This window comes from Canis lupus, chromosome 34 (assembly GCF_003254725.2).
Source record: "Canis lupus dingo isolate Sandy chromosome 34, ASM325472v2, whole genome shotgun sequence".
Classification (NCBI taxonomy): Eukaryota; Metazoa; Chordata; class Mammalia; order Carnivora; family Canidae; genus Canis; species Canis lupus.
The window spans coordinates 16,484,803-16,511,349 of NC_064276.1; the positions used below are offsets into that span (position 1 = coordinate 16,484,803).

Genomic DNA, 26,547 nt, shown 5'->3' on the forward strand with positions numbered 1-26,547 from the left:
TCTGCCTCTCATGAATTAAAAAAAAAAAAAAAAACCCTGACCCAGACTGGTGTCCTAAGCCATGCTGAGTCTTTGCTGCTATGAGGGCGTCTGTCAGATCAGGCCCCAGACACAAATTGGCTTGAATGTTCCCACAGTACTCTGCTTACCTGTGTGTGTGTGTGTAGGGTGGGGCTTACAGGCACAAAAAGGCAATTTTTACATTTTCTCCTCATTTTCAGCTTAGGTAGACCATACTAGTATGTGGTAGGGAAAAGGAATTAATGGTCTTACACAGGAAATGTCCCAACAGCCACATTTCTGCACCGTGGAAAGATCTGTTTTCAGTTTGGGTCACAATGGGGAAGCCATTCTTCCTATGAAGTGAGTTCCTTGGAGGGTAAAATTTTAGGAGACAATGTTATCTACTTGTTGTTACCTAATTGTTGACATTATGAAGATTAAACCAAATGAAAAAAAAATCCAGCAAAGTTCCTGGCATGCAGTAAATACTCAAAAAATGTTGGCCTTTCCAGACTGCAAATTGCAATAAATACTTAACACAAATACGGTTACTACCGTATTATTTTTTAAAAAACCCAGAATATTAGAAGAAACCTGCATTCACAATGAGAGAATGATTTCCATACTATGCATCTATTAAAAATGGTAACAAAATAGAGTCATGAAAACTATGGAGGAAAGATTATAATGAAAAAAGATACAGAGCAAGATGCAAAACTGCATGTAAACTATGTTTACAAGTATGTGAAATATTCCTGTGAAACAAGGTAGAAGAATAACACCAAAATGAAAACAAACTGTACCAGAAAGTTCCATAATCCATTACCCCCAAATCTTGCAGGCAGAGGTGCTCTGGCATTCAGAATTGTTTGGATATTACCATATCCTGAATATTAAATAGCACCCTCAGCACTCCTTAATCCAATGCACTCCTACTTCAGCAGGAATATATGGATAGTGGCCCTAAGTGGAATAAACAGACTCTAAGTAGCCTTCCCTCAGTTCAGGACAGATGTCTCCATCAGGCAAGAGCAGTTCAAGACACAGACTCATCCACAATAAGTTATAAAAATCTTTCCAATTATCAGCACTTTGAGGATTTTAGAATTGCAGATAAGAAATTACAGACCTAAAGTACGTAAATATCAGTCACCACATTGGTTCTGCCAAACGAACAATATTAAAAGCATAAAATGCTTGACTGGATGCTAGAAGTATAATCACCAGTTTGCTTGAGTTCACCACTACGGCAACAATAATCTTCAATGCTTTCACCATTAACCAGATTTCTAATCCAGATCCAGATGGCCTTAACTCGTTGTTTTCTTTTGCACTTATCTATTACCTGTGCTTACTGACTCCTTTGTAGACACCTTACACTATTATGTAGAGAAAGCAAAGGCTTATAATGTTTACACATGGTTTAAGACTAGCCTCTCACCTCACTTTCTGCCTTACAGTAATTGGTTGATATATAACAATATATAATAATAATATTAATAGATTGGGCCCACAATGCCATTCCCATGCCTGACCTGTGCTTGCTTTTTGTAGCCAGTGGTCAAAGTCCCTTCACCATGGCCTCATAGAACGAGGTACAGAGGTACGAGACAGGAGCCAAGGTTCAGGCAGATTTGGGCTATCAGCAGCAACAAAGGAGTTTGCTGTTGACTTAGCCACAGCCTGTAAGTTTTTTTATACATGTAGGAAGGCCGGTCATCAGGTAGGACTGTGAGAAACCAGATGATCCCTCCCTACATCACCATTCCTCCTCTCAGCCATCCCTGGGACTCACAACATGATTGCCCTCAGGGGTCAACATCACTTATGGAGTGTGCGTATCCACTGTACCCTGCCCCCTAAAATGGTAAGAACCACTGGTTTAGATGGAGATCTTTGGGAGATGGGGTTCAGCATGCAGGATACACAACTGGTTCCAAAGACTTTGATCTGGGGACACGTCCAGAGGCATAACACAAATGGCAGCTTTCTTAGCAGTCTTATAAAAGACACTAGCAGTCTTATAGCATTTTAAAAAACATTACTATGAATGTTAAGTTACGCTTCCCTTGATATTCCTGCCATGAGAATATTCAGACACCTTGCCATTTGGTTGTTTGACATTTAATGTATGCCATGAGCTACTTTTAATAAAGCTTTCTTCTCCTTTGCCCTTAACTCAGCCTCAACACTGTGTATCTTCCCAAATTCCTCACTCCACTCAAGACTTTTAAATAGGTCCCCAAAGGGAACTATTGTCTGAGTTACTAATACAGTCCCTGTTTATAGCCACTATGGCTACATATGCAGCTAGACAATAGCTAGGCAGTGGGTCCAAAGAACATGTATAAAATGATGTCAGTGAGCAAGATTCTGGGGGGGGGGGGCGGGGGAATGGAACTGGGAGATTCTTTGATTCACTTGACCACATGAAAGATCATTATAAGAGGCTGTGAGTGAAAGACAGCCCCCAAATTAAACAAATGGGGGATGCCTGGGCGGCTCAGTGGTTGAGTGTCTGCCTTTGGCCCAGGGCATGTGATCCTGGAGTCCTGGGATTGAGTCCCACATCAGGCTCCTTGCATGGAGCCTGCTGCTTCTCCCTCCACCTGTGTCTCTGCCTCTCTCTCTCTCTCTCTCTCTCTGTCTCTCATGAATAAATAAATAAAATCTTTAAAAAAATTAAGCAAATGGAAAAAGGAATGAACTATTAACTTCAGGAAAGATAAAAAGCTTTATAAGAAACAAAGTGTAACATTATCACACAACTTGGCTCAGCAGGAAACAATGTTTTCATGGACATAATGTAAATTCTTAGTACAAATTTCACCAAAAAAAAGTGATAACATTATATTGAGAGAGTGTAAGGAAGGGAAGTGTGCGGTAAGGGAGTTAGGTGTAAGGGCTAACTAAGTCCTTATCAGACATACAGGAAATCAATAAATGATGTAAAATTGAGAAATCAGGAAATAATAGTATAACCATATTTTGAAGAAATATAAATATTAATACCAGAAGAAACAGCTAAATGTCAAAAATGGTGGCTCTGACAAGGAAAACTGAAGGGTAGAGGAGGTGAAGAGGAACTTTTTTTGTTCATTATAAGCCTGTAATATTTGGCTCACTGTTAACTATCTGCACATAGTACTTTTATCAAAACAAATTTTAATTTTAAAAAATATACACTGAAAATTTGAAAGGCTATGAAGAGAAGGTTCACAGAAAAAGAACTATAGATGATCCTTAAGCATATAGAAAGTTTTTTAAAAAAGATTTGTTATTTACTCGAGAGACACAGAGAGAGAGAGGCAGAGACATAGCCAGAGAGAGAAGCAGGCTATGTGCAAGGAGCCTGATGTGGGACTTGATCCTGGCACCCCAGGATCACGCCCTGAGCTGAAGGCAGATGTTCAACCGCGGAGCCACCCAGGCATCCCAAGAAAGATGTTTAAGCTTATTAAAAATAAGAGAAATACAGAGTGCCTGCGTGGCCCAGTTGGTTAAGTGTCTGACTCTTGGTTTAGGCTCAGGTCTTGATCTCAGGGTCATGGGATCGAGTCCCAGGCTTAAGCAGACTCCCTGCACTCAGCTTGAGATTCTCTCTTCCTCTCCCTCGGCCCTTCCCCACTCAAATAAATAAATCCTTTAAAAAAAAATTAAGGGAAATGCAAATTAAAACAAACTGAGATACTGTTTCTCATCTGTCTGGGAAAAATCCAAAACTTGGAAGCCATCTTCTTTTGGCAAGCCTATAAGGAGTGTAAAATGATCAAACCCCTATCAAGGAGATTCTGGCATATCCACTTAAACTGCAGGTACATTTCTCCTTGACTCAGCAAACCTTCTTCAAGAAATGCACCCCCAGGTACTCCTGCATGCATATAAAATGACATGTAGAAGGTTATTCATTATGACATCGGTGTATAGTAAAAGATAAGAAACAATCCAAATGTCGGTCAACAGAGGACTGGTTAAATACACTATGGTTCAATCATTCCATGGAAAATATTTATGTTTTCAATGAATAAAGAAAAAAAACCTTACATAATTTAACAGGCCCTCCCAAGCACAGAGGGCTGTGTCGGAAGCCTCTCAGACACAGCAGACTCTCTGCCCTTCCGAAGTGCAAGCATAAAAGGAACTTGGCTCCCAACCCCTTTCAAAACCTTAGAAACAAAAGCAAGACAGGCTGTGAGGCAATGTCTGATTTCATGTGAGTCCTAGGTCAAAATCCCACTTGGTCACTTTATGAGATACTCTGGGCTTTGGTTCCTCATCTGTAAGTGGGGATAAAACTACCCCATTCACAGGGTTGCTGTGGGATAGTGCATGTGACACAGATGGCACAAAACTTTGCTCACAGTAAGTGTTCAATGACAGAAATTATTCTTCAGAGCAGTACTAGAAAAAAGAATCCTGTCTCCAGGACTGTGTTTATTATAGGAGGAAAGTCATCTTAGAAATACCAAGATAAGAATCAAAAGTCACTGCTCTGAAGAAAAGAATAAAAGGAATTTCCCTCCATAACCAGGCAGTTTTGGAAGAGACGCTTCTTACACAGGCGTACATACCATGTATGCAGCCTCCAGCATCTCATTGTTACCAACTCCTCTGAGGACCAGTAGACACTTACCCTAAGTATCCCACATCAGCATGGTTGGAAGGACCTGGGCCCAAACACCTTCCAGTTAGGATGAGAAACCCAAGGACCAGAGGAACCGGTGATCTACTTGAGAGCACACAGTCAGTAGTCCTGTTCCATAAGCAGGACAAACCACTAACAAAATTGCTAATAGGGTATAACTTTGTGTGACAACCATTTTCCAGTGATTAAAAACAGAATGAATAAACCTAAAAATGGGTACTCAGGACATTGATCCAAGAAGCTGATTTTCATGTACTTCTGAAAGTGATTGTGATCGATATAAAGATATGCTCAAAACTGGTGGGCAAGTAATGTGTTTATCTGTGTCAACTTGTCTTTATGACTGTGCCTACACATTACCGTTTATATAGTTCCTATGGAATGAAGCCTCAAATATAGTGGCAATTTGTATTTTAGTAAAAACAAGGATTTCTAGAACATGCCCAATCCCTGCTCTAGCAATGATTACATATGTGAAGTTGGGTTTCCATTTCCTCATTCGTAAAAGGGAACATCAGCCACCTTTACCGCACTACTGCAAAAATAAAATCAGATAACTATGTCTGTCTGGCACATAGCAGGCACTACTTCTGCAAACCCAGGTGTCCCCTTGTCTTGTATACATATGGGATCTAATCATTCCACAACAATTCATTGACCCTGCTCTCTGAATTCCAAGGAAAAATTTCCCTCTAAGCATCTTAGAAAAATGAAAAAATAAAACACTTTCCATGATATTTACATCTGTAAATACTTTTTAATTTCCTCAGTCAGAACCAAGAGTTAAGAAAAATCTTATTAAAAAGAATGATAAAAAAACAAAAAGAATTATAAAGGTGTTTCTTTTTCAAGTTTTCCAAATACCTTCTTCATCCTCATTTCCCTTGGGGACTGGTTCCCACTATGTCTACACTGATCTGGAGAACTCTGAATCCAGCCCTGTTCACTTCATTCCTGATTCTTCCACATTCCTATCCCAGGCATTTGCTTGTGGTAAACACTCAATAAATGGTTCTAAGCTGAACCAAACAGAATGAGGTGAAGACTTTCAGCAGACATAGTGAGCATCTACTATACTGTAGGCACTGTGTAAGAGCCTTTTCCTTCTCATATTTAATGATCACAACCCAGAAAAGTAATCATCATTGTCCCCAGCTTACAGATGACAAAACTCAGAGCATGCAGTGACTTGCCTCAAATCCCAATGTCAGGAAGGGCAGGACAGGATGGAACCCAGGTTTCAGAGTGTGTTATAACTGGGAGCCCCTCACTGCTAAAGCACCTTTGTTACTGCTTTCTTTTCCAATCCACCCTCTAAGTTTCAGCAAGTCACTCGATAACTCCCAGAGAGGGGCCACAACCTTTTCTCTACATCTACTGGTGAACAAAGACAACATCATGTTTCCAACACACTAGTCAGACCAAGGGGGAAGAAATCCCCATGACTTCAATAATTTTCCATCCTTTGGAACAAAGACACATATCCAGAAGATTCCCCATAACATATAAATATTGCTTTTAAATTATACCAATCTCTCTTTTAATATGCCTTAAACCCTAAAATCTATGGTTTAATAGCTTCCTTCCTTTTATCTTGAATAGACACACAAATGTAAATAGATATCCAAAATGTACATACAACAACAGCTACCTAGTTAGATCAGGCTCTCACATCAATACCCATTTTCTTTAAACCTGCACCCAATTTGACTGTAATCCTAGGCGCGCTGACCTGAAATAGTTGCTGGCTGCAGCAAGCACCACGCGGTGGCAGGAGAATTCCTGAATGTCCACACACAAGATGACATCTGTCAGAGCATTTTCCACACGGAGGGTGTCCAGGCCATTCTGCAGAATTAAGGAGAGTCCCGTGTCATCGAATTTTACCTTATCCCCATTTAAGATTTCTACCAGGTCTCCCCTTTTCTGGGAGGGCTCATTTGTAGAAGGTGCCAAGGGCTCTTCCAAACTCTTCTCTACCACGTCGCCCATGGTCCAGGAGCCCCTTTGTCCTGCCATCTACATCCAGACTGAAGGAGCGCCCAAGCTTCAGGCAGGTCACATTGCAGAAGCTGGGCGGATTTCCTGTGCAGAGCCCTCCACTTATCACCAGCTGTCACACACACACAACAGGAAGTCTTGTACTTTCTCATCCTGTTACTACAAACGCCAGTAACTTCTATTCTTCTTCTTTCTGTGAGTCAACAAAAGGTTAGAAATTACTTAGAAGGGTTGTGTAGAAAGGGGCTCCACGAGAGAAGGGGTAGCTTCTCAGAGTCTGCTATTAGTGCTGTGGGGTTATTTTGGTCCATCTCCCCCTCATATCCGTGAGCAGGAAGCCTCTGATTCTGGTTATTACATTTGTACCTCTGGCATTTTTATAACCCAAGTCCTCAATGATAGGATGGGCAGGGAACATTATGCAATCTTCCCCCTCCCTCTTGTCAGGAGTCTGAGACCCCACGATAAGCCCCCACCCAGTCCCTTGGGAACTCTGGAAAACCCACTTATTGCTGGCATTCTCATTTATATCAGCACCGCACATATTCTGCCCTTGTCTTCCTCCCTGCTCAGGGGAAAACAATGTCATAGCAAATATTAATGTTCTCCCCCCGCCCCAAGAAAGTCTATTGTTTCAGATATGTCTCTGGGGACAGAGAAAAAATGGTCTCCAGAAACTCCATCCCCAGGGTCTTCTCTCTTAGTAGACTAATCAGGGTAGGTCAACAACAGATTACCCTAGCGAGTCTCCAACTGGTCTGATCTCACTCAGCATCTATTGGTCATGCATCTGATGGTACACCACAAAGTGTCTTCAGTACCTCTGCAGGTCTCTGTTAAAGAATAATAACTACCTTTTCATAAACTCCCACTATATTACAGATTAAAGAAGTTAATTTATTTTAATGTATTTTAATCCTTGTAAGAACCCAAGGGGGCAAATATGATTTTCCTCATTTTACAGAGAAGGAAACTGAAGCTCTGCTCAAGTGAGTGAGAGAACCCAAAGCCCGTTTCTTCCACCATCATCAGGCTAAGAGAGCTGTAATATCATGTTGGTCCTGACTCCTAGATCTCCCACAGAGAACCACAGGCCTTTTCTGCCGTGGCTGCTCCAGTCCGCAGCATCTCCCCAAAGGGGCCTTCGAGGTCTGGTTCCTGCTCTCATGAACCATCTAGCAGTGGGAAACACTGGCTGCTCTGATCAAAAAGGAGTCCCAATCCTTTCTCTGCCCTGGTCAGTAACTGAGCCCTCTTCAGGGCTCCTGGTTCTGCCTCAGCTCTTCTTCTCTTCCATGGATACTTATTCCTAATGTCAGCGTCTTTGTTAACTCCCCTCTACCAGACTTGTGCTATATCCAGAGCTCTGTCAATCAAGACAGTTTGGTCTCAATAACAGAAAAGCCCATCAAAAGTGGTTTAAACAATAGAAGTCTCACATTATAAGAAACCAGAGATATGGAGTCCCAGGTTAATCCAGAAACTCAGTAATGTCATCAAGGACACAGAATTTTTCCATTTTCCCATTCTGTCATATTCTCAATGTGATGGAGATGCCACCTCATGATGACATAATAGCTGCCACAATACCAAACAATCCAAAAGCAGGACAGGTCTCTTCCTTCATCTCTATCAGACTTCTCCTAAGTCACTTGACCACTCGGCCCAAGCTCCAGAAAATACAAATAAAATAATGTGATTGCCTTGCACCAAACATGATTCATCTACTGCCTCGATTCCACTTTCCCCAAGATCAAGGGTCTAATAGCCAAACAAAATCAGGGCCTCTTAGCACAGAGGAGGGGCAAGGGCTGGTGTGCAGTTAGCCTCCTGTGCCCACCACCAGGACATGCACAACCCTGACTCTTCCTGCAGGCCTCAACTAGGAGGAGCTCATCAGCACTTCCACCTCCATGACTCCAACTACCACCTCTGTTGCAACTAAGGAAACACATAACCCAATCTTTCTCATGGCATCTTGTCACCCAGAACCTCTCAAAGTTTAAACAACACTGATCATTCCAATTCACCCTCCAATAAAACAAAATAAAAATAAAACTCAATTTTCCATTTATGATGGATCCTGTTTACCAAGTTCCCTTATTATTTTTCATATACCTTCCAAGGCCACCCACCCCATTACCTTGACGTAAGCAGGTTAACTGTTACCTTGCCCCCACCCTTACATTTTCCTAGTAGGGATGCACACACAGACTTGTGGCATAGGTGTGATAATGCCTACAATTGGATTTAGTGCAAAGGTAAAAAACACAACCAGTTTGGCATCCAAGTCAACCTGGATATGCTCTGAGATTTTAGTATGAACTGATAAATATTCTTTATAGCTACAAACCAAATAACCCTGTTCTGTGGAAGTTTTATTTTCCCTACCAAGCAACAAAATGTACAAGCCACTGGCAAAAGCTTTAATACTGAGAAAACTATCTTAATTATATTTTACTAGGCCAGTTAGCTTTATAGTGCTTGAAAGGAATAGATTCTATTATTAGGCAAATGAGTGGCTTTACTCAAGGGAAATCTCTCTTCCTAAAACCAACAGGTTGCCCCTTCTAACCCTGTCAACTGTCTTCTCTGACACAACTTATAGTATCAGAAGTAAGTCTTAAGTCCCCTACAAAAGAAGAGCCACTGTTCTGTCATGTTAACTTATTACTACTAAAGCTACCATTTACTGAGTATCAACTACATTTCAAGAACCGTGAGAGGCTCCTTGTGAAGCCTGATGCACTTCATCTTCCCACCAACCCAGGGCAGTTAGGTATTATGATCTCCATTTTAGAGACATGAAGACAGAGAAGATCACATAGTAGATATCATGTCCATGTCCCCTCGTCCGTCCTAGAGGTCACCCACAGATAGTTCCTATAAGCACACTAAAAGCATCACTGTGCCTGAGAGCATTCTCCAGCTACAAGAGCATGTGGGCTCATTAGAAGGGACCTGCAACTGAGAGCCAGGAGTTGACAGATAAAAATGCTGGCTTTCTGTCTCTTTGTGGGACAATGCTGAAGTGTGTTGTCCCCATCGAAGACTCTCAGAGGACTTAGCTCTAGTTGTCCACAGTAGTGGACACATTCATCATTCATCCTCTAAGGGAGGGAAGCCTCTGATACCATTTGTTTATATCTCAGGGTAGAAAAGGAAAAGTAAGGATTCCCCCCCTCCCCAGAAGATTTGTTTACATTCCAGAATAAAGATTTCTCTCTTAGGAGGAGGCCATGTGCCACCTGCCCTATATAAGCTCTAAGTCTCATAATTTCAGCATTCAACTTTTATGGTGCAACCCCATTGCACATTCAGGGTAACATCAGGCTTTCATCACATTATCTATAGATATAGGAACATAGGTAATTGGTAAGAAGATGGTCTGTGTGTAATAAATGATCTTTTCTCAGGTTCAGAGATTTTATATTTCCTGTCAGAAAAAAATTTTGAAATGTATACATACATACACATTTAACATACAATTCATTCTATTTATTTATTTATTTAAGAGCGGAGGAGGGGAGGGGCAGAGGGAGAGGGAGAGAAGGAAATTTAAACAGGTTTCACACTCAGCCTGGAGCCTGACACAGAGCTCCATCCCACAACCATAAGATCATAACCTGAGTCGAAAAGGTTGGAAACTTAGGGGAGCCTGGATGTCTCAATTAGTTGAACCTCTGACTATTGGTTTCAGATCAGGTCATGATCTCTCAAGTCCCACGTGGGGCTTTGCATTCAGTGTAGAGTCTGCTTCAAATTTCTCTCTCTCTCTCTGTCAAATAAATAAATATTTAAAAAACCAGAAGTTGGAAGCTTAACCAACTGAGCCAGGTGCCCCAATGTGCAGTTCATTTTAACTTGATTTATCCAGAACGAGCAGCAAAAAAAAAAGTGTGGGAGGGTAGAACCAGCAGAATGAACAAAGACTTGCTTTACTGTCTAAATGCAACTGAAGGAGATCTGCACTTCATACTTTCCTGCTGCCTGCAAAACTTATCCCTCAAGATAAGTGTCCTTCCCACCTTCATAAAGCTTCCCCAACATGCCTACACCTATTGCAAACCTTGCATGTGTACATACTGCACTGCTCACACTTCTGTGGATGCATTAAAGCACTATACTCTCATTATCTGGCTGCTCGTCTGTCTTCCCCAGTAAGCTCTGAGTTCACAAGTCAAGTCATATACCCCAGAAGCCCAATTACGTATGATTCAGTCAAGAAATATGGGGTAGATAGGGATCCCTGGGTGGTGCAGCAGGTTCAGCGCCTGCCTTTGGCCCAGGGCGCGATCCTGGAGACCGGGATCGAATCCCATGTCGGGCTCCCGGTGCATGAAGCCTGCTTCTTCCTCTGCCTATGTCTATGCCTCTCTCTCTCTCTCTCTCTCTCTGTGTGACTATCATAAATAAGTAAAAATTTTAAAAAATTAAAAAAAAAAGAAATATGGGGTAGATAGATGTCATGGTTGGATTAAAGAATAATCAAAAGCTGGAAGAAGAGCTCTGCCTTGGTAGCTAGTGGCTCTCTTAGCAGGAGTGCCGGCATGGCTGAGCTAATGTGTGAGTTGACCTGGGAGAACAAGAAGAATTTATGAGAGTAAAGGGAGAGGGTAAAGGCTTTCCAGGGAAAAGGAGTGAACACACCAAAGGGGTAAGGAACAAGGAGTATTTGGAGAACTATAAACCATTAGGTACAACTGGAAGACAAGGTGTGTGAATGGGATAAGGTTGGAAAATGGTGTACAACAGGTAAGACACCAGGTCAGAGGGGGCTGCCCCTGCCCCCTAATCCCCTGCCAGTCGGGGTTCCTGAGCCACTGCAATGCAACCCCCACACCCCTGTGAACATGGTGGTATGAGCCTGAAGCCTGGGTACCACCTCCGCACCCACCAATCCTGGGGGCTCAAGGTAGGTGCCAGCTGGAGGCTGCTTGGGCTCCACTCTGCATTAGCTCCCAGACAAACATGAATGGATAGCAATGGAAAATGGTATTGGAACAGTGGGAATCAGCAATTTTGTACAGGAAGCTTCGGGGGATGTTATTTACTGTAGTCTGCCTAAAGTCGGGGCAAAACTGGACAAACAAGGTTAAGTTCAGTGTTTTGGAAAGTGTGAAAGCTGCTAGTGAATGCTATTTTCCTCTATAAGGAAAAGTAACTGAAATTAATGAAGTTCTTGAAGAAAATCCAAAGTTTATCAGTAGATATTGTTATGAAGAATGTTGGCTGATCAAGATACATGCAGTAATCCTTCAGAACTGGATGAATTAATGAGCAAAGAAGCATATGAGAAATACATAATCTATTGAGTAAAAATGGAACCCCTAAATAAACTAGTATGAAACAACTTAATCTAGCATTGTTGTCTTAAATTAGTGATGGATAGGGGGATCCCTGGGTGGCTCAGCGGTTTCGCGCCTGCCTTTGGCCCAGGGCGCGATCCTGGAGTCCCGGGATTGAGTCCCGCGTCAGGCTCCCGGCATGGAGCCTGCTTCTCCCTCTGCCTGTGTCTCTGCCTCTCTCTGTCTATCATAAATAAATAAAAATAAATCTTTAAAAAGTTAGTGATGGATAGAGGATTTAAAATTGCAACTTCTAGCAGTGCCAATGGGTAAGAAACTACTTGTAACAATGTTCATGGAAGAAAATACCCCTTGACTTTCTAATGATTGCAGATAAATATAATATGCATCTTTTTTGCAACACTCTATGATTTTTAGGCTAGGCTCCAGTTATAATATTCAGAATCCTGAAATTATATGTGGTTAAAAACTAGTTATAAAAATTATGTAATTTAAGAATAACATTGTAATCTAAGCCTTAGGGAATACTGTAACTTGCTTACAACTATCCCTGTATTGGGGTCAAAATACTTAAATGATCTTTCCATTGGAAATAACTGGCAGGGTTGAAAAATTTGTTAGTTGTATAGTCTCAGATAAAGAACTATCTTAATTTTGCAATATACTGTGCTTGCTGGTGCTATTTTTATACAATGAGGCAACAGCCTTGCAAGAAGATAGTTTAATAATAAAACATTCAACTTCTTCCTTAGAGAGAGAGAGAGAGAGAGAGAGAGAGACCAGGCCAGTGAGGGGATCTGGACGCTTGCCCTCTGGCAATGATGCTGAAACTGGAGCATGCATCAGTATAATCTGGGCCCCAACCCTAGACCTTCTAATTTGGTGCGTCTAGAGTGGTGACTGAGAATTTGCATTTCTGACAAGCTCCAGGTGATACAGATGGTGCTGGTCCTGGTACCAGGTTCATTCTTTGAGAACCACTGTCATATGTGAATCTGTTGGAGGCTCTGCAGGTATTTAACAAAGGAAAAAAGGACTCTGATAAGGGATTTGAAAGGCCATCAGGTGGAAGAAACTAGAGGATGACTCCAGTGAATCAAATCAACAAAAAAGAGTTACAGGCAGGCCACTTGGAACCCAATATGAAGAATTCTCAAATCCTTAGTGTCATCTCAGGCTAGCCTCCAACTACTTCAAACAAATAATTTGTAGATCATGAAATAAACCCGGGTAATTAAGTGACTTCCCTAAAGTCACACAAGTAGTTAGTAGCCGAAATGGGGCAAGAATTCAAGACTTGCAGTTCCTGAGCCAGTGCTTTATCCACCCCAGGCCCAAGTAGCATGATCAAGACTTTGTATGTATCTTGCTTGTAAGTGGGAGATAACCGGAAATATCCACTCATCCCTCAAACAAGAGTACCTTACTTTCTGTTCTGTGATCTTCTTCCAGTTCCAGTTAATACATGAGGATCCAGAGGACAAAGAACCTCCAGCTTCTACTTCAGATCAGGTTCACCTGTGTATCCCCCCTCATGAGTGGAGCACCCCAGCCTACCCCAATCCCATCCTGCAGATACTGTGGCCTGGTCTCTCTTCCCTGCCTGATTCAAAGCTACCCAAGACTCCTAGACTCCTGCCCATCAAACACTAGCCCTGGGCCCCTGAAACCAACTCCCTAGACAACCTTGTCCCAGCTTAATAATAACAAAAGATAAATGCTTTCATAAAGAACAATGAGCTGGGGGCCTGCCTGCATCAGAAACAGGAAGTTGGGAAGTTGCATGAGAAGGAGCATAAGGCTGATCTAAGTGAGGAGCTCAGACACCAAAATCTGAGTATAAGGCCAAGTCCAGACCCAACTGCTTCATTTAATCTGGAGGTGATTATTTTTTAAAAGATGTGTCAAGGTTTTATTTTCTCTTACAAATGCCACATACAGAACTTCCCATAGCATAACTTCATTTTTTAGTCACCATATTGAAAGACTTGTTACATACTGGTTATGTTTTCCTATACTCTCTTCAGAGCCACCTAAACAGGTTTCCGAACATCACTCTGAAATGTCCTCTGCAGAATTCTGAACATAAAGGAAGGTCAGGTGTTCCTAAGACCCGCACCAGGTGGTTCTGAGCAACCTCTCTCTGAAACAATGTCCACAAAATAGGGAGTCAACATTTAGAAGTGAGCTCAACCAAACCTGCTGCAAGCCCCTGGGTGGATCCAGAGGCCAATGGCAAAAGTTAAGAATGACCTTCAACAAATGGCAAAATCAGAGAAGCTTACTCATAATACATCTGTCTATATCCTGCAGATTTCTATTTCTTTTTTAAAAAATAACTTTTGATACTTTTTTTCTGATTATAAAACAATCATAAACCAACTTCTTGAAAACTTGGAAAGTTCAGGAAAAAAATAAAAGTTAATATCTGGTGTGTTGGAATAGACTTAAACTGACTAGAGAGATAGAGTTGTATTTCTTCCCATCTTCAAGTTCAGTGATATTATGTTGGTTGAAACTGGCCATAATAAGAGTATTTACACTACAGAAGTTGGTAAATGCTATAAATCATCACTTTTTTGTCTGAAATCCAGTTATGAAACATTTACCAACACACAACCAATGTACCACCTTCCCCTTTCACCTGTGGAGGTCCTGAAGTTACCTTGAATCTGGACCCCCCACCCCCAGCTCCAGTTAAGGCTCTACTACTGGATTTCAAAGAAATTCTGCCTAAAGCCCCCTTTTCTCAAGGTAGCCTGATTGATCCTCTGCTCCTTACATCCAAATGGGCTTCCCTGGAAGAGAAACAGCAGTACCAGGATGTTCCTCTCTCTGACCCTCACACTTACCAGCATATCACTCTTCCTCCACAGATGCTAATGTTGGCCCCACCTCATGGAATCATATCTGCAGCCCTTTGAGCTTCTACACCTGCCCTGATGACAATTCCAGCGTTCTCATAAAGGGAATTTCCCAATACACACTTACTTTTGAACCACTTATCTTCATATAGCCTCACTCACTGTCCCATTATGATTCCTGTCCCAATTTGCCTCTCAGCCAGGGTTGCTCAAGATATTAAAAGTTTCTTTCTTTTCTTCTTCTCTTTTTTTTTTTTTAAACCAGAGCCACCATATTCCAATAATTCACCAAAATTACTATCACAAAAGGAAAGAAGAGAGGCACCCATTATATGTTCTCTAGGCCTTTTAGAAAACATGGACTTGTTCCTTTTAGAACAATGCTTTCCCTTATGTCTATAATATTGTAGATTTGGATCTTCTAGATTTGGATGTATGTGGCTAAAGGCATGACACTGCTCCAAAAGGGGCATGTGCCCATGGCAAAACTAGAAGAGTCTACAATATTATCCAGCATGCCATTGATATTTCTGTAAACAAACAAGTTAAGGATAATATCCTTGCCAAGAGAATTAATGTATATATTGAGCATATTAAGCACTCTAAGAGCCAAGATAGCATCCTGAAATATGTGAAGGGAAATAATCAGAAAAAGAAGGAAACCAAAGAGAAAAGTACATGAGGGGGATCTCTGGGTGACGCAGCGGTTTGGCACCTGCCTTTGGCCCAGGGCTCGATCCTGGAGACCAGGGATCGAATCCCACGTCGGGCTCCCGGTGCATGGAGCCTGCTTCTCCCTCTGCCTGTGTCTCTGCCTCTCTCTCTCTCTGTGTGTGACTATCATAAATAAATAAATAAATAAATAAATAAATAAATAAATAAATAAATGAATGAATGAATGAATGAATGAATGAAAAGTACATGAGTTCAACTTGTTGAGGATGAGGAAAATTTTATCCCTAGCCTGCTTGGTTCTTTTGACTTGTGTAATAATTAAACTGACATAAGATAGATTAACAGGAGAAAAAATAAATTTAATTCATGTGTATGGAGACTCATAGACATGGGATCTAAGGAGTATACATGGCAGGCAGCTTTTATACTTTCTAGACAAAGAAACAATAAATTTCTGACAAATTGGTAAGATAAACTTAGGTTTGGGTATTAACTAGTGGAGAATCTATGCAGTTTGTTCACATAGTCTTTTTGGCCTTCAATTTCCAATCTCTAACGACAAGCGTGTCTCTATACTTCCTGGTACAGAGACAGTACCTTTCACATGAAAGACTTATTTCCTGCTTTCTGGAGACAAAGGAAGATCAGAGTGTTTCTCTAGCACTGGCTGTTTCTTAAGTAACTTCAGTTCAGAATAATCAATATGTCACAGTGGCACATCTTGGTACACAGCCTGCTCTGAGCCCCAACAAACTGAAATGCCAGGCTGCTTCAACCACAGAAGCACACTTTGTGAAAACCAATGGAAAGGAATCTGAATTTCCAGAACCCATTCTTTATGAATTCATGCCATAATGGGCATAAAAAACATAAATAAAAGATCTCTGGACTGTTAAAAAAAAAAAAAGGGTATTAGTGGCTCTGGTGGCAGCCCTCAGGTTTGAAGTTTATGGAAGAATGTTAGTCCTGCGAATAAGCTGGAGAAGAGAGGCAAAACCCTAGTCTTGAAAGAATAGCAATATGAAACGTGGTACACAGAGGACTAAGGACTAGAGATAGGCATAAGATTAAAGCAAGGTCAGTTGATTACAATTTATTGAAAGGATTTTAAAAACAGGTCAATGTCTCAGTATCTTTATCTGTAAATTGAAGAGAGTAATAGTCTCCACCTCAATGTGATTGTGAAGAAAGGGTAGTGAATGAATATATGTGAAGCCTTTAAAATGATGTCTGGCAGGGATGCCTGTATGGCTGAGTTGTTAAGCAACCAACTCTCAATTTTGGCTCAGGTCATGATCTCAGGGTCTTGAGATCAAGCCCCACATGAGATTCTCTCTCTCTCTCTGCCCCTTCCCCACCCTCCTCTCTTGCTCTCTCTCTCTCAAAAAAAATTAAATAAATAAAAATTTTAAAAAACTGATGTCTGGCATATATGAAATCCTATGTAAGCATTAGCTATTATTATTCAAACCTTTCTATAAAAAAGAAAGTATGTGTATTTTAGTCTAAATCTGGCTTCTGGCTTCAGACCAAAGACTGCTTCAGCACAATGGCCTTTGTTAGTACCTACAGGCAGTCTATTGTCCCCATCTTGGATAATTTCCATATAGTCAGTGTAGAGGGGCCCATAGACCATCATCTCCCCAGGGAGATAAACATTCCTATCCCTCACTCTGTACATCAGAAATATTATTCTCCCCAGAGTCACAACAATTCATAGAACTTATCCATTGGGAAATTCTTCCTAGAAGTAACCCAGTCTAATCAGAGGTAATTAAAAAATATGTTTCAATTACATATATATGTAATAGATATGTTAATTATAAATACAGTTGACCCTCAAACAACACAGGGGTCAGGAACACCAAACCCCATGCAGTTGAAAATCTGTGTATAACTTTTGACTCACCCCTAAAACTTAACTAGTAGCATACTGTTGACCAAAAATCTTACCAATGACAGAGTTGATTAACACATATTTTTGCACACTATATATATTATATATACATATGTATTATATTCTTACCATAAAGCAGCTAGAGAAAGTGTTATTAAGAAAACCATAAAAAAAGAGGAAATACATTTATAGTACTGTACTACAAAAAATCTGCATATCACAGATATGCAGTTCAAACCCATGTTGTTTGGGTCAACTGTATATATATTAATACACTATAGATGACACTAACTAAAAGAGCATCATTTGTTGAGATGCTTTAGGTTAAGTGCTCTGTGTGCTTTATGTCACCCTATTTCCTTTTATCGACACCTTGATAAAATGGATTATTTTTCTCTTTTTACAACTGAGGAAACCACAGCTCCAAAATAAAGTTGAGTACTTTGTCCCAAGTTTCACAGGCTGTAGTAGGTAAGTCAGTTATAGTATCTGATTTGTCCAGGCTCTAGTCTAATGGAAAATTCCCAGTCCACATCTTCTGCTGCCCAGAAAGCTATTTGTGATACAACATGACTCGGCTACTCCCCTTTGTTAATTGGACTACAGTGGGTGCACCCATCCAGACAGTCAAGTGTATACAGAGATTAAGTTCAGGGACACATATAGCAAAGATCCTATGGGACAATTAAAGACTCTAATTTCAAATAAACACAGTCATTCAAGAGCAAAAACAGGAGGCAAAAGGAAGCATCAAGAGATGCCAAATGATAGAATCAGAAACAAACTAAAGCTATTTGCAAGTCAGCTTCTGAAGAGAAGAAACCTGGAAGGTAAGTACGCAGGGAGACCTGGAAGTAAGAAGACCGAAGCTAACAGGAAGAGAGTAGCTGAGAAAGGTTACCACCTAGACACTGGGTAGAAAACCATAGGTTCCTGTTGCTTAAGTCATGAAACTACTCTGATCTGAACCACCTTCTAGCTCTAGTTAGGGCTCTGCTCTTGGATTTCAGAGAGATTTCTACCTAGATCCCACATTTCTTGAAGTAGCTTGATTGAGACTGTTTACATTACAATGGACCTTAGTGGATCAGAAGCAGAACAGTGCCATTAAAGCTCATCTGTCTGATCCCACATACTAACCACTATGCTACCCTTTCTCCACAGACCAGGGATGTTGCTAGGTGCAGAGATGGGCCCTGAAAAAAGATCAGATGTCACAGCTGCAGCCAGTGCTAATTCAGGTCTGCTATCCATATCCAGCTCTAAAGTGGACTTTCCAAATGAAGACTCAAGGAGTAAACTGGAAACAGCAAAAATTCCAGGGAGTGGGTTTTGCAAAGACGAACAGCCCCAGGGACGCCTGGGTGGCTTAGCGGTTGAGCGTCTGCCTTTGGCTCAGGGCATGACCCTGGGTCCGGGGATCAAGTCCCACATCAGGCTCCCTGTGAGGAGCCTGCTTCTCTCTCTGCCTGTGTCTCTGAGTCCCTCTCTAATGAATAAATAAATAAATCTTAAAAAAAAAAAAAAGAACAGCCCCAAAATATTCACTTATTGCTAAGTGGGGAGAAAAACTATAAAATAGTAGGTAGACCATGCTCCCATTTTTGCAAATATGAGTGTAGTAAAATACCAGAAGGAAATGCATTTGCTTATTCATCTAATGTTTAATGAGTATATTCCAGGTCTCAGGATACAATAATGAGCAACTATTGACACGGTTCCCACCTGTCAAGGAGCTCACAGTCTAGTGAGGGATGACCAACATTAAGAAACAAACAGGGGCAGCCTGGGAGGCTCAGCAGTTTAGCACCGCCTTCAGCCCAGAGTGTGATCCTGGAGACCTGGGATCGAGTCCCACATCGGGCTCCCTGCATGGAGCCTGCTTCTCCCTCTGCCTGTGTCTCTTCCTCTCTCTCTGTGTCTCTCATGAATTAATAAATAAAATCTTTAAAAAGAAACAAACAGAGTTGGATCCTGGCAGCAGTTGCAGCAGCTCTCATCTCTACTGACCCTCTTTGTTATCTCCCTTTCACTCTGGAAACATGACCTCTGGCATGGTAGTCTCTGATGGAGTTATCAAAGTGTTCAGTGACATGAGAGTATGTAAATCCTCAACATCAGAGGGGTTGTAGAAGTGCAAGAAGGCAGTACTTTTCTGCCTGGGCGAGGACAAGAAGAACATCATCCTGGAGGAGGGCAAGGAGCTCCTGGTAGGTGATGTGGGTGAGGCTGTAGAAGATACCTACACCACCTTTGTCAAGATTCTGCCAGACAAGGACTGCCACTATGTCCTCTATGATGCAACCTATGAGACCAAGGAGAGCAAGAAAGAGAACCTGATGTTTATCTTTGGGGCACCTGAGTCTGCACCCCTTAAGAGCAAAATGATTTTTGCCAGCTCCAAGGATGCCATCAAGAAAAAGCTGACCAGGATCAAGCATGAATTACAAACAAACTGCTATGAGGAGGTCAAGGATGGCTACACCTTGGCAGAGAAACTGGGGGGGTAGTGCCGTCATTTCCCTGGAGGGCAAGCCTTTGTGAGCCTCCTCCAGCCATGTCTGGAGTATCTGGTAGTCCCAGACCTTCCCATGGGGGTTGTAGGCTTCCCTTCCTGCCAGACCAGAGGGACTGGGGGGATCCCAGCAGGGGGAGGGTAATCCCTTCACCCTAGTTTCCAAATAGCCCCCTTCAGCCCCTGGACCTTCCTCCTCCCTCTATCCCTGATGGTTCTGGCCTTCCCAAACCACTTTTGATCTTCTGATTCCTCTTGGGTTGAAGCAGACCAAGTTCCCCCCAGGCACCCCAGATTGGAGAAGCCTGTATTTTTAATGACACCCTAATTCCTCACCTGTTACCCTTTCCCATGATGTCAACTTCTAACCTCAATAGTGACTCTGTGCTTGTCTGCTTAGTTCTGTGTATAAATGGAATGTTGTGGAGGTGAAAAAAAAAAACCACATGTATGGAGTGTGTAATCACTATATTGTACACCTGACACTAATATTATACTGTGTGTTAACTAACTGGAATTCAAATAAATCTTTAAAAAACAAACAAAAACCATGAATGCACTGTAACCATTCTAAGTGCTGTGATGGAGATGCATTTGGTAGAAAACCTTTATCAGGGGCAGTTTGACCTGGTCAGGGAGGTCAGGGAAGGCTTCTATGCCTGACTGAGCTGTGACGGACAACTGTACAATAACTACATAAAGAGTTGTCTAAGCAGAGACTATGAAGTGGGCAGAGCCCAGTGGTACAAGGGACTGTGGCAAAGATAAGGAGCTGAGAAAAAGGCCATGTGGTTGGAGTAAAGTCAGCAGGGCAGGGAATGGTATGGGAGGGGCTAGAGGGGTAAGTAGACCAGGTCAGGCAGGGCCTCATAAGCCACCTTAAGAAGTCATTACCTCTGGGGGTAGGAGGTGGTGGGGAAGCAAGGGAGGCTGGGGTACTAAAGATACCATTGGATTTGCACTGTAAAAATATTTGTCTCTGTATGGAGAGCAAATTACTAGAGGCCAGTATGCATAAGCTAGAAGAGAAAGGGACCAGTGTGGAATCTCTCATAATCCAGATGGCCTGTGACTGCAGCATGGACAGGGGAGTAGTGCTAGGGAAAGAAGTAAGTAATGAATTTGAGGCATACAGAAAAGTTAAAAGCAAGATAATTTGCTGAAGGATTGGACATGGAATGTAAAGGAAAAAGAATTTTCGAGAACAGCATAGGTTTCTGATGTGAACAGCTGGAAGAATGGAGATACCAACACTCTCACATGGAGAACACCACTAGGGAAACAGATGTCGGGGGAGAGGAGCAGGAGTTTATTCTTGGTCATGCTGGGTGCAGAGTCTTAGACATTCAAGATACGCTATCAAGTGAGATGTTTGATACACAGTCTGGGGCTCAAAGGAGAAGTGTGGCTTGGAGATAAAACTGATGTACTAAAACATGAAAAGTGGTTATTTCTGGGTAATGTTTTTATATCTTTTGTTTTATTCTTTGTGCTTTTCTGCTTTTCTCCCTTTTTCAGCAGTGAAAAAAAATTTTTTTTTCTAAAGAGAGTGTTTAAAAAGAGTAAAATTTTTCCCGTGCTTGTAGCAAACAGGATTACTCTACTTCTCATCACTGGCATTAGTAACCTCAACAGGAAGGTCCCTAGAGTGGGGAAAGCCAAATTTGTTTGACACTAATATCTCTTTGGCAATATCATATTCCTTTCACATAGGTTTACAAAGAACCTGCCACCTTCCAAATTGTAACTTGTTATCTTGAGCAGGTTTATGCAACAGGAGAGGGTTCACTGTGCAGGTAGATGTCGAGTTTGGTATTCAGGTGTCTCCCTGATAACTGAGATGTTTTAAGAAGTCCAATAAAAAGCAATGTTTTCCCTCTTATCCTGGATGAACCAACTGATAAATAAAACAAAGAGTCAGGAGATGAGGGCCAATATTTGTGTACTAGCTGAGCTAGGGAGTCAAACTGTATAATCAATATTATCTACCCAGTTGTAGCAACAATGAAACAGAGCTAGCTCCCACTCCTACCCTTCCCCTAGAACTGCAAAACAGAAGGCACATGAGAGTAGACAGCAACAAAAGGAAGAGGAAAGGAAGACTCTGGGCCATGTATATACATAGTTTCTATCTCCTCACTCAGCATTTTTCCTGAGGCAGAATGAGGGAGGGATGTAAGGATGGAGAAAAGCCAGGACCTTAAGGGTAATCCCAGAAACGAGGTACAGTCATACCAACACCCACTATGACTTACTGTAGTTAGCATCAGGTTTATAAATCGAGTTCAATCATGTACAAGATACTATCCTATCCATATGCATTTGGATAGAGTTTGCATCTCTGATGACTAGCAATAAGTCAACACCAGCTGATTTTTAGCAGAAACTGAACTTATTAGCACAATATTGAGTGTATAATTCTCGTCTGGATCCTGGATTCAAAAAGAAAAACAACACCCATATTCACGGCAGCATTATTCACAATAGTCAAAAGGTGGAAGCAACCCAAGAGTTCACTGACAGATGAACAGATAAACAAGATGTGGTATTTACACAGAATGGAACATTATTCTGCCTGAAAAAAGAAGGAAATATTGTCATATGATACAACATGGAAGAACTTTGAGGAAACTATGCTAAATGAAATAAGCCAGTCACAAAAAGATAAATGCTGCATGATCCCATTTATATGAGGTACCTAGAGTCATCAAATTCATAGAGACAGAAGATAGAAGAGTGGCTGATAGGGGCTGGGGGAAGATGGGGACCTATGAGTTAGTGTTTAATGGGTACAGAGTTTCAGTTTTGCCAGATGAAAAGAGTTAACTAGACTGGTGTACAACAATGTAAATATATTTAACACTACTAAACTCTACACTTAAAAATGGTTAACATGGTTAAAAAAAAAACAACAACCCAGCAACAAGAAACAAAAACAGCTAAAAGAAAAGAGTTTTCTTTCTAGTTTTAACACACTGGGAATTGGGGGCATGGGTTATTCCAGAGTCCCAAAAGTATTAACACCAAATGTCACGTTTTAAAATATCCTTAGGTGCACAAAATAAATAAAATAAAATATCCTTAGGTGAAACTCTACTGAATACGGACTTGGGTTTGAAATAGAAAATTAATCAAACTTGAGTCCTGGGATATTTGAGATAATCTAAGATTTTTCAATTATGTGTGAATTCATCTAGCACAAAAGTGGTATTAGTGGTTTGATTACATTGCCCAAAAATGTAGCTACAAATGACATTTTAAGGACTAAGGAAAATTCTAACAGAACTATACTCAGTGATTTTATATCAAAGTTAAGTTCCTTGCATGTGATAATGGCATTGTGGCTATGTAGGACAGCATCTTTGTACTCAGGAGATACATGTGGTTTTCAGAGTGAAGCATCATACCTGCCACTTACTTTCAAATGGTTCAGCAAAAGAAAATATTGGACAAAAAGAGAGAGATAAAGCAAAGAGTATGTGGGAGTTCACCATACTATTCTTTTCCTTTTTTTAATTCTTTTTTTTTTTTTGGTCTTTTATTCTTTTATTTTTAAGCAATCTCCACACTCAACATGGAGCTCAGACTCATAATCCCGGGATCAGGAGTTGCATGCTCCACCCACTGAGCCAGCCAGGTGCCCCATATTCTTTTATATTTTAAATTTAAAATGTTTGGATCCTTTTGTAGTTCATATAAGAATGATGATTGGGTGCTCACACCATTGTGTGACATGTACCTCTCCCTCAAACCTTGTTATGATCTTGGCACATTACTCATCTGATGTGAAAATAATAATAATAATAATAATAATAATAATAATAATAAATTTAAAATGTTTGGAAAAAGTATGAGGAACACAAAATCTCCTGCTTAGAAAGAGAACGAGGCTTGAAAGATGCAGTTAAGAATTGGCTTAGGGATCCCTGGGTGGCGCAGCAGTTTGGCGCCTGCCTTTGGCCCAGGGCACGATCCTGGAGACCCGGGATCGAATCCCACGTCGGGCTCCCGGTGCATGGAGCCTGCTTCTCCCTCTGCCTGTGTCTCTGCCTCTCTCTCTCTCTCTCTGTTACTATCATAAATAAACAAAAATTAAAAAAAAAAAAAGAATTGGCTTAAAATCACTCTGAAGAATCAGCCTGGCAAGGACACCACTTTCCTCATCCCCAAGCAAAAGATACTACAGCTTTCAGTACTAATATTGCTGGTACAGGGCATGGGGATACCATCATGACACCCATGCCATGGCTTCCCCCAAGGACTCGGTCTTAAAACGACCTCCAAATGAGTAAGTAAGTCCAGCAGAGATGGTCACCTCTGGATGTACCATTAGAACTGAAGTGTGAGCATGATAAGCTAACAATGTAAGAAAGGCAAGACATAGCTTGGGGCAGAGGAGTTGGGGGACGGGAACTTCCAATCAACCTCATTCTGAAACAGCCAGGTGGCCTTCTCACCCTTAAGATACTTTGTCCAGGGTAAAGAAATGTGATCAAGTCTGTTTGAAGTTTCAAGCTATTGAATTTCAATATACTTTTTTTTTTAAAGATTATTTACTCATGAGAGACAGAGAGAGAGAGAGAGAGAGAGGCAGAGACACAGGCAGAGGGAGAAGTAGGCTCTTCACAGAAGCCCAATGCAGGATTCGATCCCAGATCCTGGGATCACAAGCTGAAGGCAGCCACCCAACTGCTGAGCCACCCAGGCATCCCTCAATATACCTTTACACAACAGATGAAAAATAAGAAAAATACTGGATTAATAAAATCTATTTTTTCTATATCTCCAGTTCAAGGAAAGTTTTCATATTGTTTTTAAGATTTATTTGAGAGAGAGTGTGTGTGAGAGAGTGCAGGCGGTGGGGACAGGGGGAGGGACAGAGGGAAAAGGAAATCTCAAGCAGACTCCTCGCTGAGCCCAGAGACCAGTGTGGAGCTCAATTTCCATATGAGATTGAGATCATGACCTGGGCCAAAACCAACAGTCAGACACTTAATTGACTGAGCCACCCAGGTGCCCCAGCTCTTATCTTTTAAAAATATGTAGATATATTTTAACACATTCCTAAGCCATTCAGGAAGGACTTCTACAAGATCCCCAATTTGGGTTAACAACACAGCTGCTCAGTAGCAATGGATATATCACATATAAATGAAAAAAGGAAAATATTATATGTGCCCTACATAACCAATACTCTATCTATAACACAGTTAATCATCATATCAACCCTTCCAAGTACAGATATGACAAGAGATGTTGAAGGGGGGCACACAAAGTAAAGCTCCCTGCTCATTTCTGTATCTCACATTGCCACTTTGCAAACTGCCTCCTTCAGCATGGTGTATAAGAAAGTAAAGGTGTATTAACAAGTTCAAACCGGGGACTAGAAAATTTAGCCATCACTTTCTCAGAGGAATAATTGGGATTTTGAGTTTTTAATGCCTGGAGAAAGAATCCTGGTGTGAAGAGTCAGGAGATCCATCATTTCATTCTAAAGGTCCAGGAACTCTGCTTGACCAGGAAAGACCACTCTAGAAAGGGTCAAACTCTAGAGTCAGAGACCTGGATTTTAATTCCAGTTATTGCATTTCCCATAGTGTGGCCTTGGACAATTTGCTTAACTGCAGATCTACAGATTCTTTATCTATAAGATGGATTACCCATCTCAGAGTATTGTAGTTATTGAAGGAGATCCCATTATGTAAAGCCCTCAGCACTGCACCTGACATGCAGTAGTGCTAAACAAATAGCAACTATTATTAAATAACGAAAGTTTCAAAACCTAGGCAAAGAAGAGCAGAGACATAAATTCCCTCCAGACATAGGAACCATTCTGGCCACTGACTGACTTGACATGTAAATTATGTCTCACCCTCTCAAAATAACCCACCATAACGGAAAGTCATTTCTATGTCTAAATTGGACAAAGTACACCCCTTTCACTGAGCGGCCCCTTTCTCTATGGGCTGGATCATCAACAGGTCTGAGAGACACTGACAATAAGGACTTGAAACAGGCCTTTTTTAGCACTTAAGTTTAAGTTTGATCAATTTGCATGAAATGTCAAGTATTTGTCCAGCTACAGTGCTGGAAACTAGGAGACATGAAGTAACTAAATATCCCCCAGCATATCCTCACAGAGCTCCCAGACTAATGAGGCTAACATGTGAACAGGAAAACTGAATAGCATATGGAACATACAGGCTACTGTGAGAAAATAAGACACCTTAAGTTTTATGTAGCCTTTTTAACCCAATATTTATGTATCTTCAATATTTTATTCTGTTCTGTACTTTATTTTCCTTAACAATTACTCAGAAAATAGGCCTAAGACCAATCTACATTCAAATGAGAAAAAATTCACCACTTTCAATTTGCTTAAGAGTTACCATCTGTAGAGTACCTGGGTGGCTTATTTGATTAAGCATGTGACTTTAGTTCAGGTCATTATATCTGGGTCCTGGGATCCAGGTCATGGGATCGAGTCTGTCCTTAGGCTCTGTGCTCATCAGGGAGTCTGCTTCTCCCTCTCCCCATCCATTTGTCTCTCCCGCTGCTCTTGCTCTCTCTCAAATAAATAAAATCTTTAAAAAAAAAAAAAAAAGAGCTGCCATCCTTGCCTGGATTATGCAAATTCG

The 26,547-nt window shown here is 41.2% G+C and overlaps 1 protein-coding gene, 1 non-coding gene and 1 pseudogene across 5 annotated transcripts in view; 2 read left to right on the top strand and 1 right to left on the bottom strand.

The window, feature by feature from the left end:
• The window catches only part of KLHL6 (kelch like family member 6), a 111,198-nt gene that overhangs the window by 52,492 nt on the left and 32,159 nt on the right, over nucleotides 1–26,547 (bottom strand). For 2 of the 4 annotated variants that reach the window (XM_035710178.2, XM_049105755.1), the window contains exon 2: nucleotides 6,381–6,496. Coding sequence is in view for 2 of the 4 variants with exons in the window: in XM_025451309.3 (XP_025307094.1) it covers nucleotides 6,381–6,667 (287 nt within the window). In the remaining 2 variants the exon portion in view is untranslated. Of the gene's footprint in view, nucleotides 1–6,380; nucleotides 6,904–26,547 lie in introns of those variants that run through there. The other 2 variants (XM_025451309.3, XM_025451310.3) reach the window with 1 other exon arrangement.
• LOC112662640 (cofilin-1-like) lies at nucleotides 19,437–19,938 on the top strand (annotated as a pseudogene).
• LOC112662929 (small nucleolar RNA U13) lies at nucleotides 23,588–23,695 on the top strand. The gene has a single exon (XR_003138957.1). It is a non-coding gene; the product is annotated as a small nucleolar RNA U13 (small nucleolar RNA).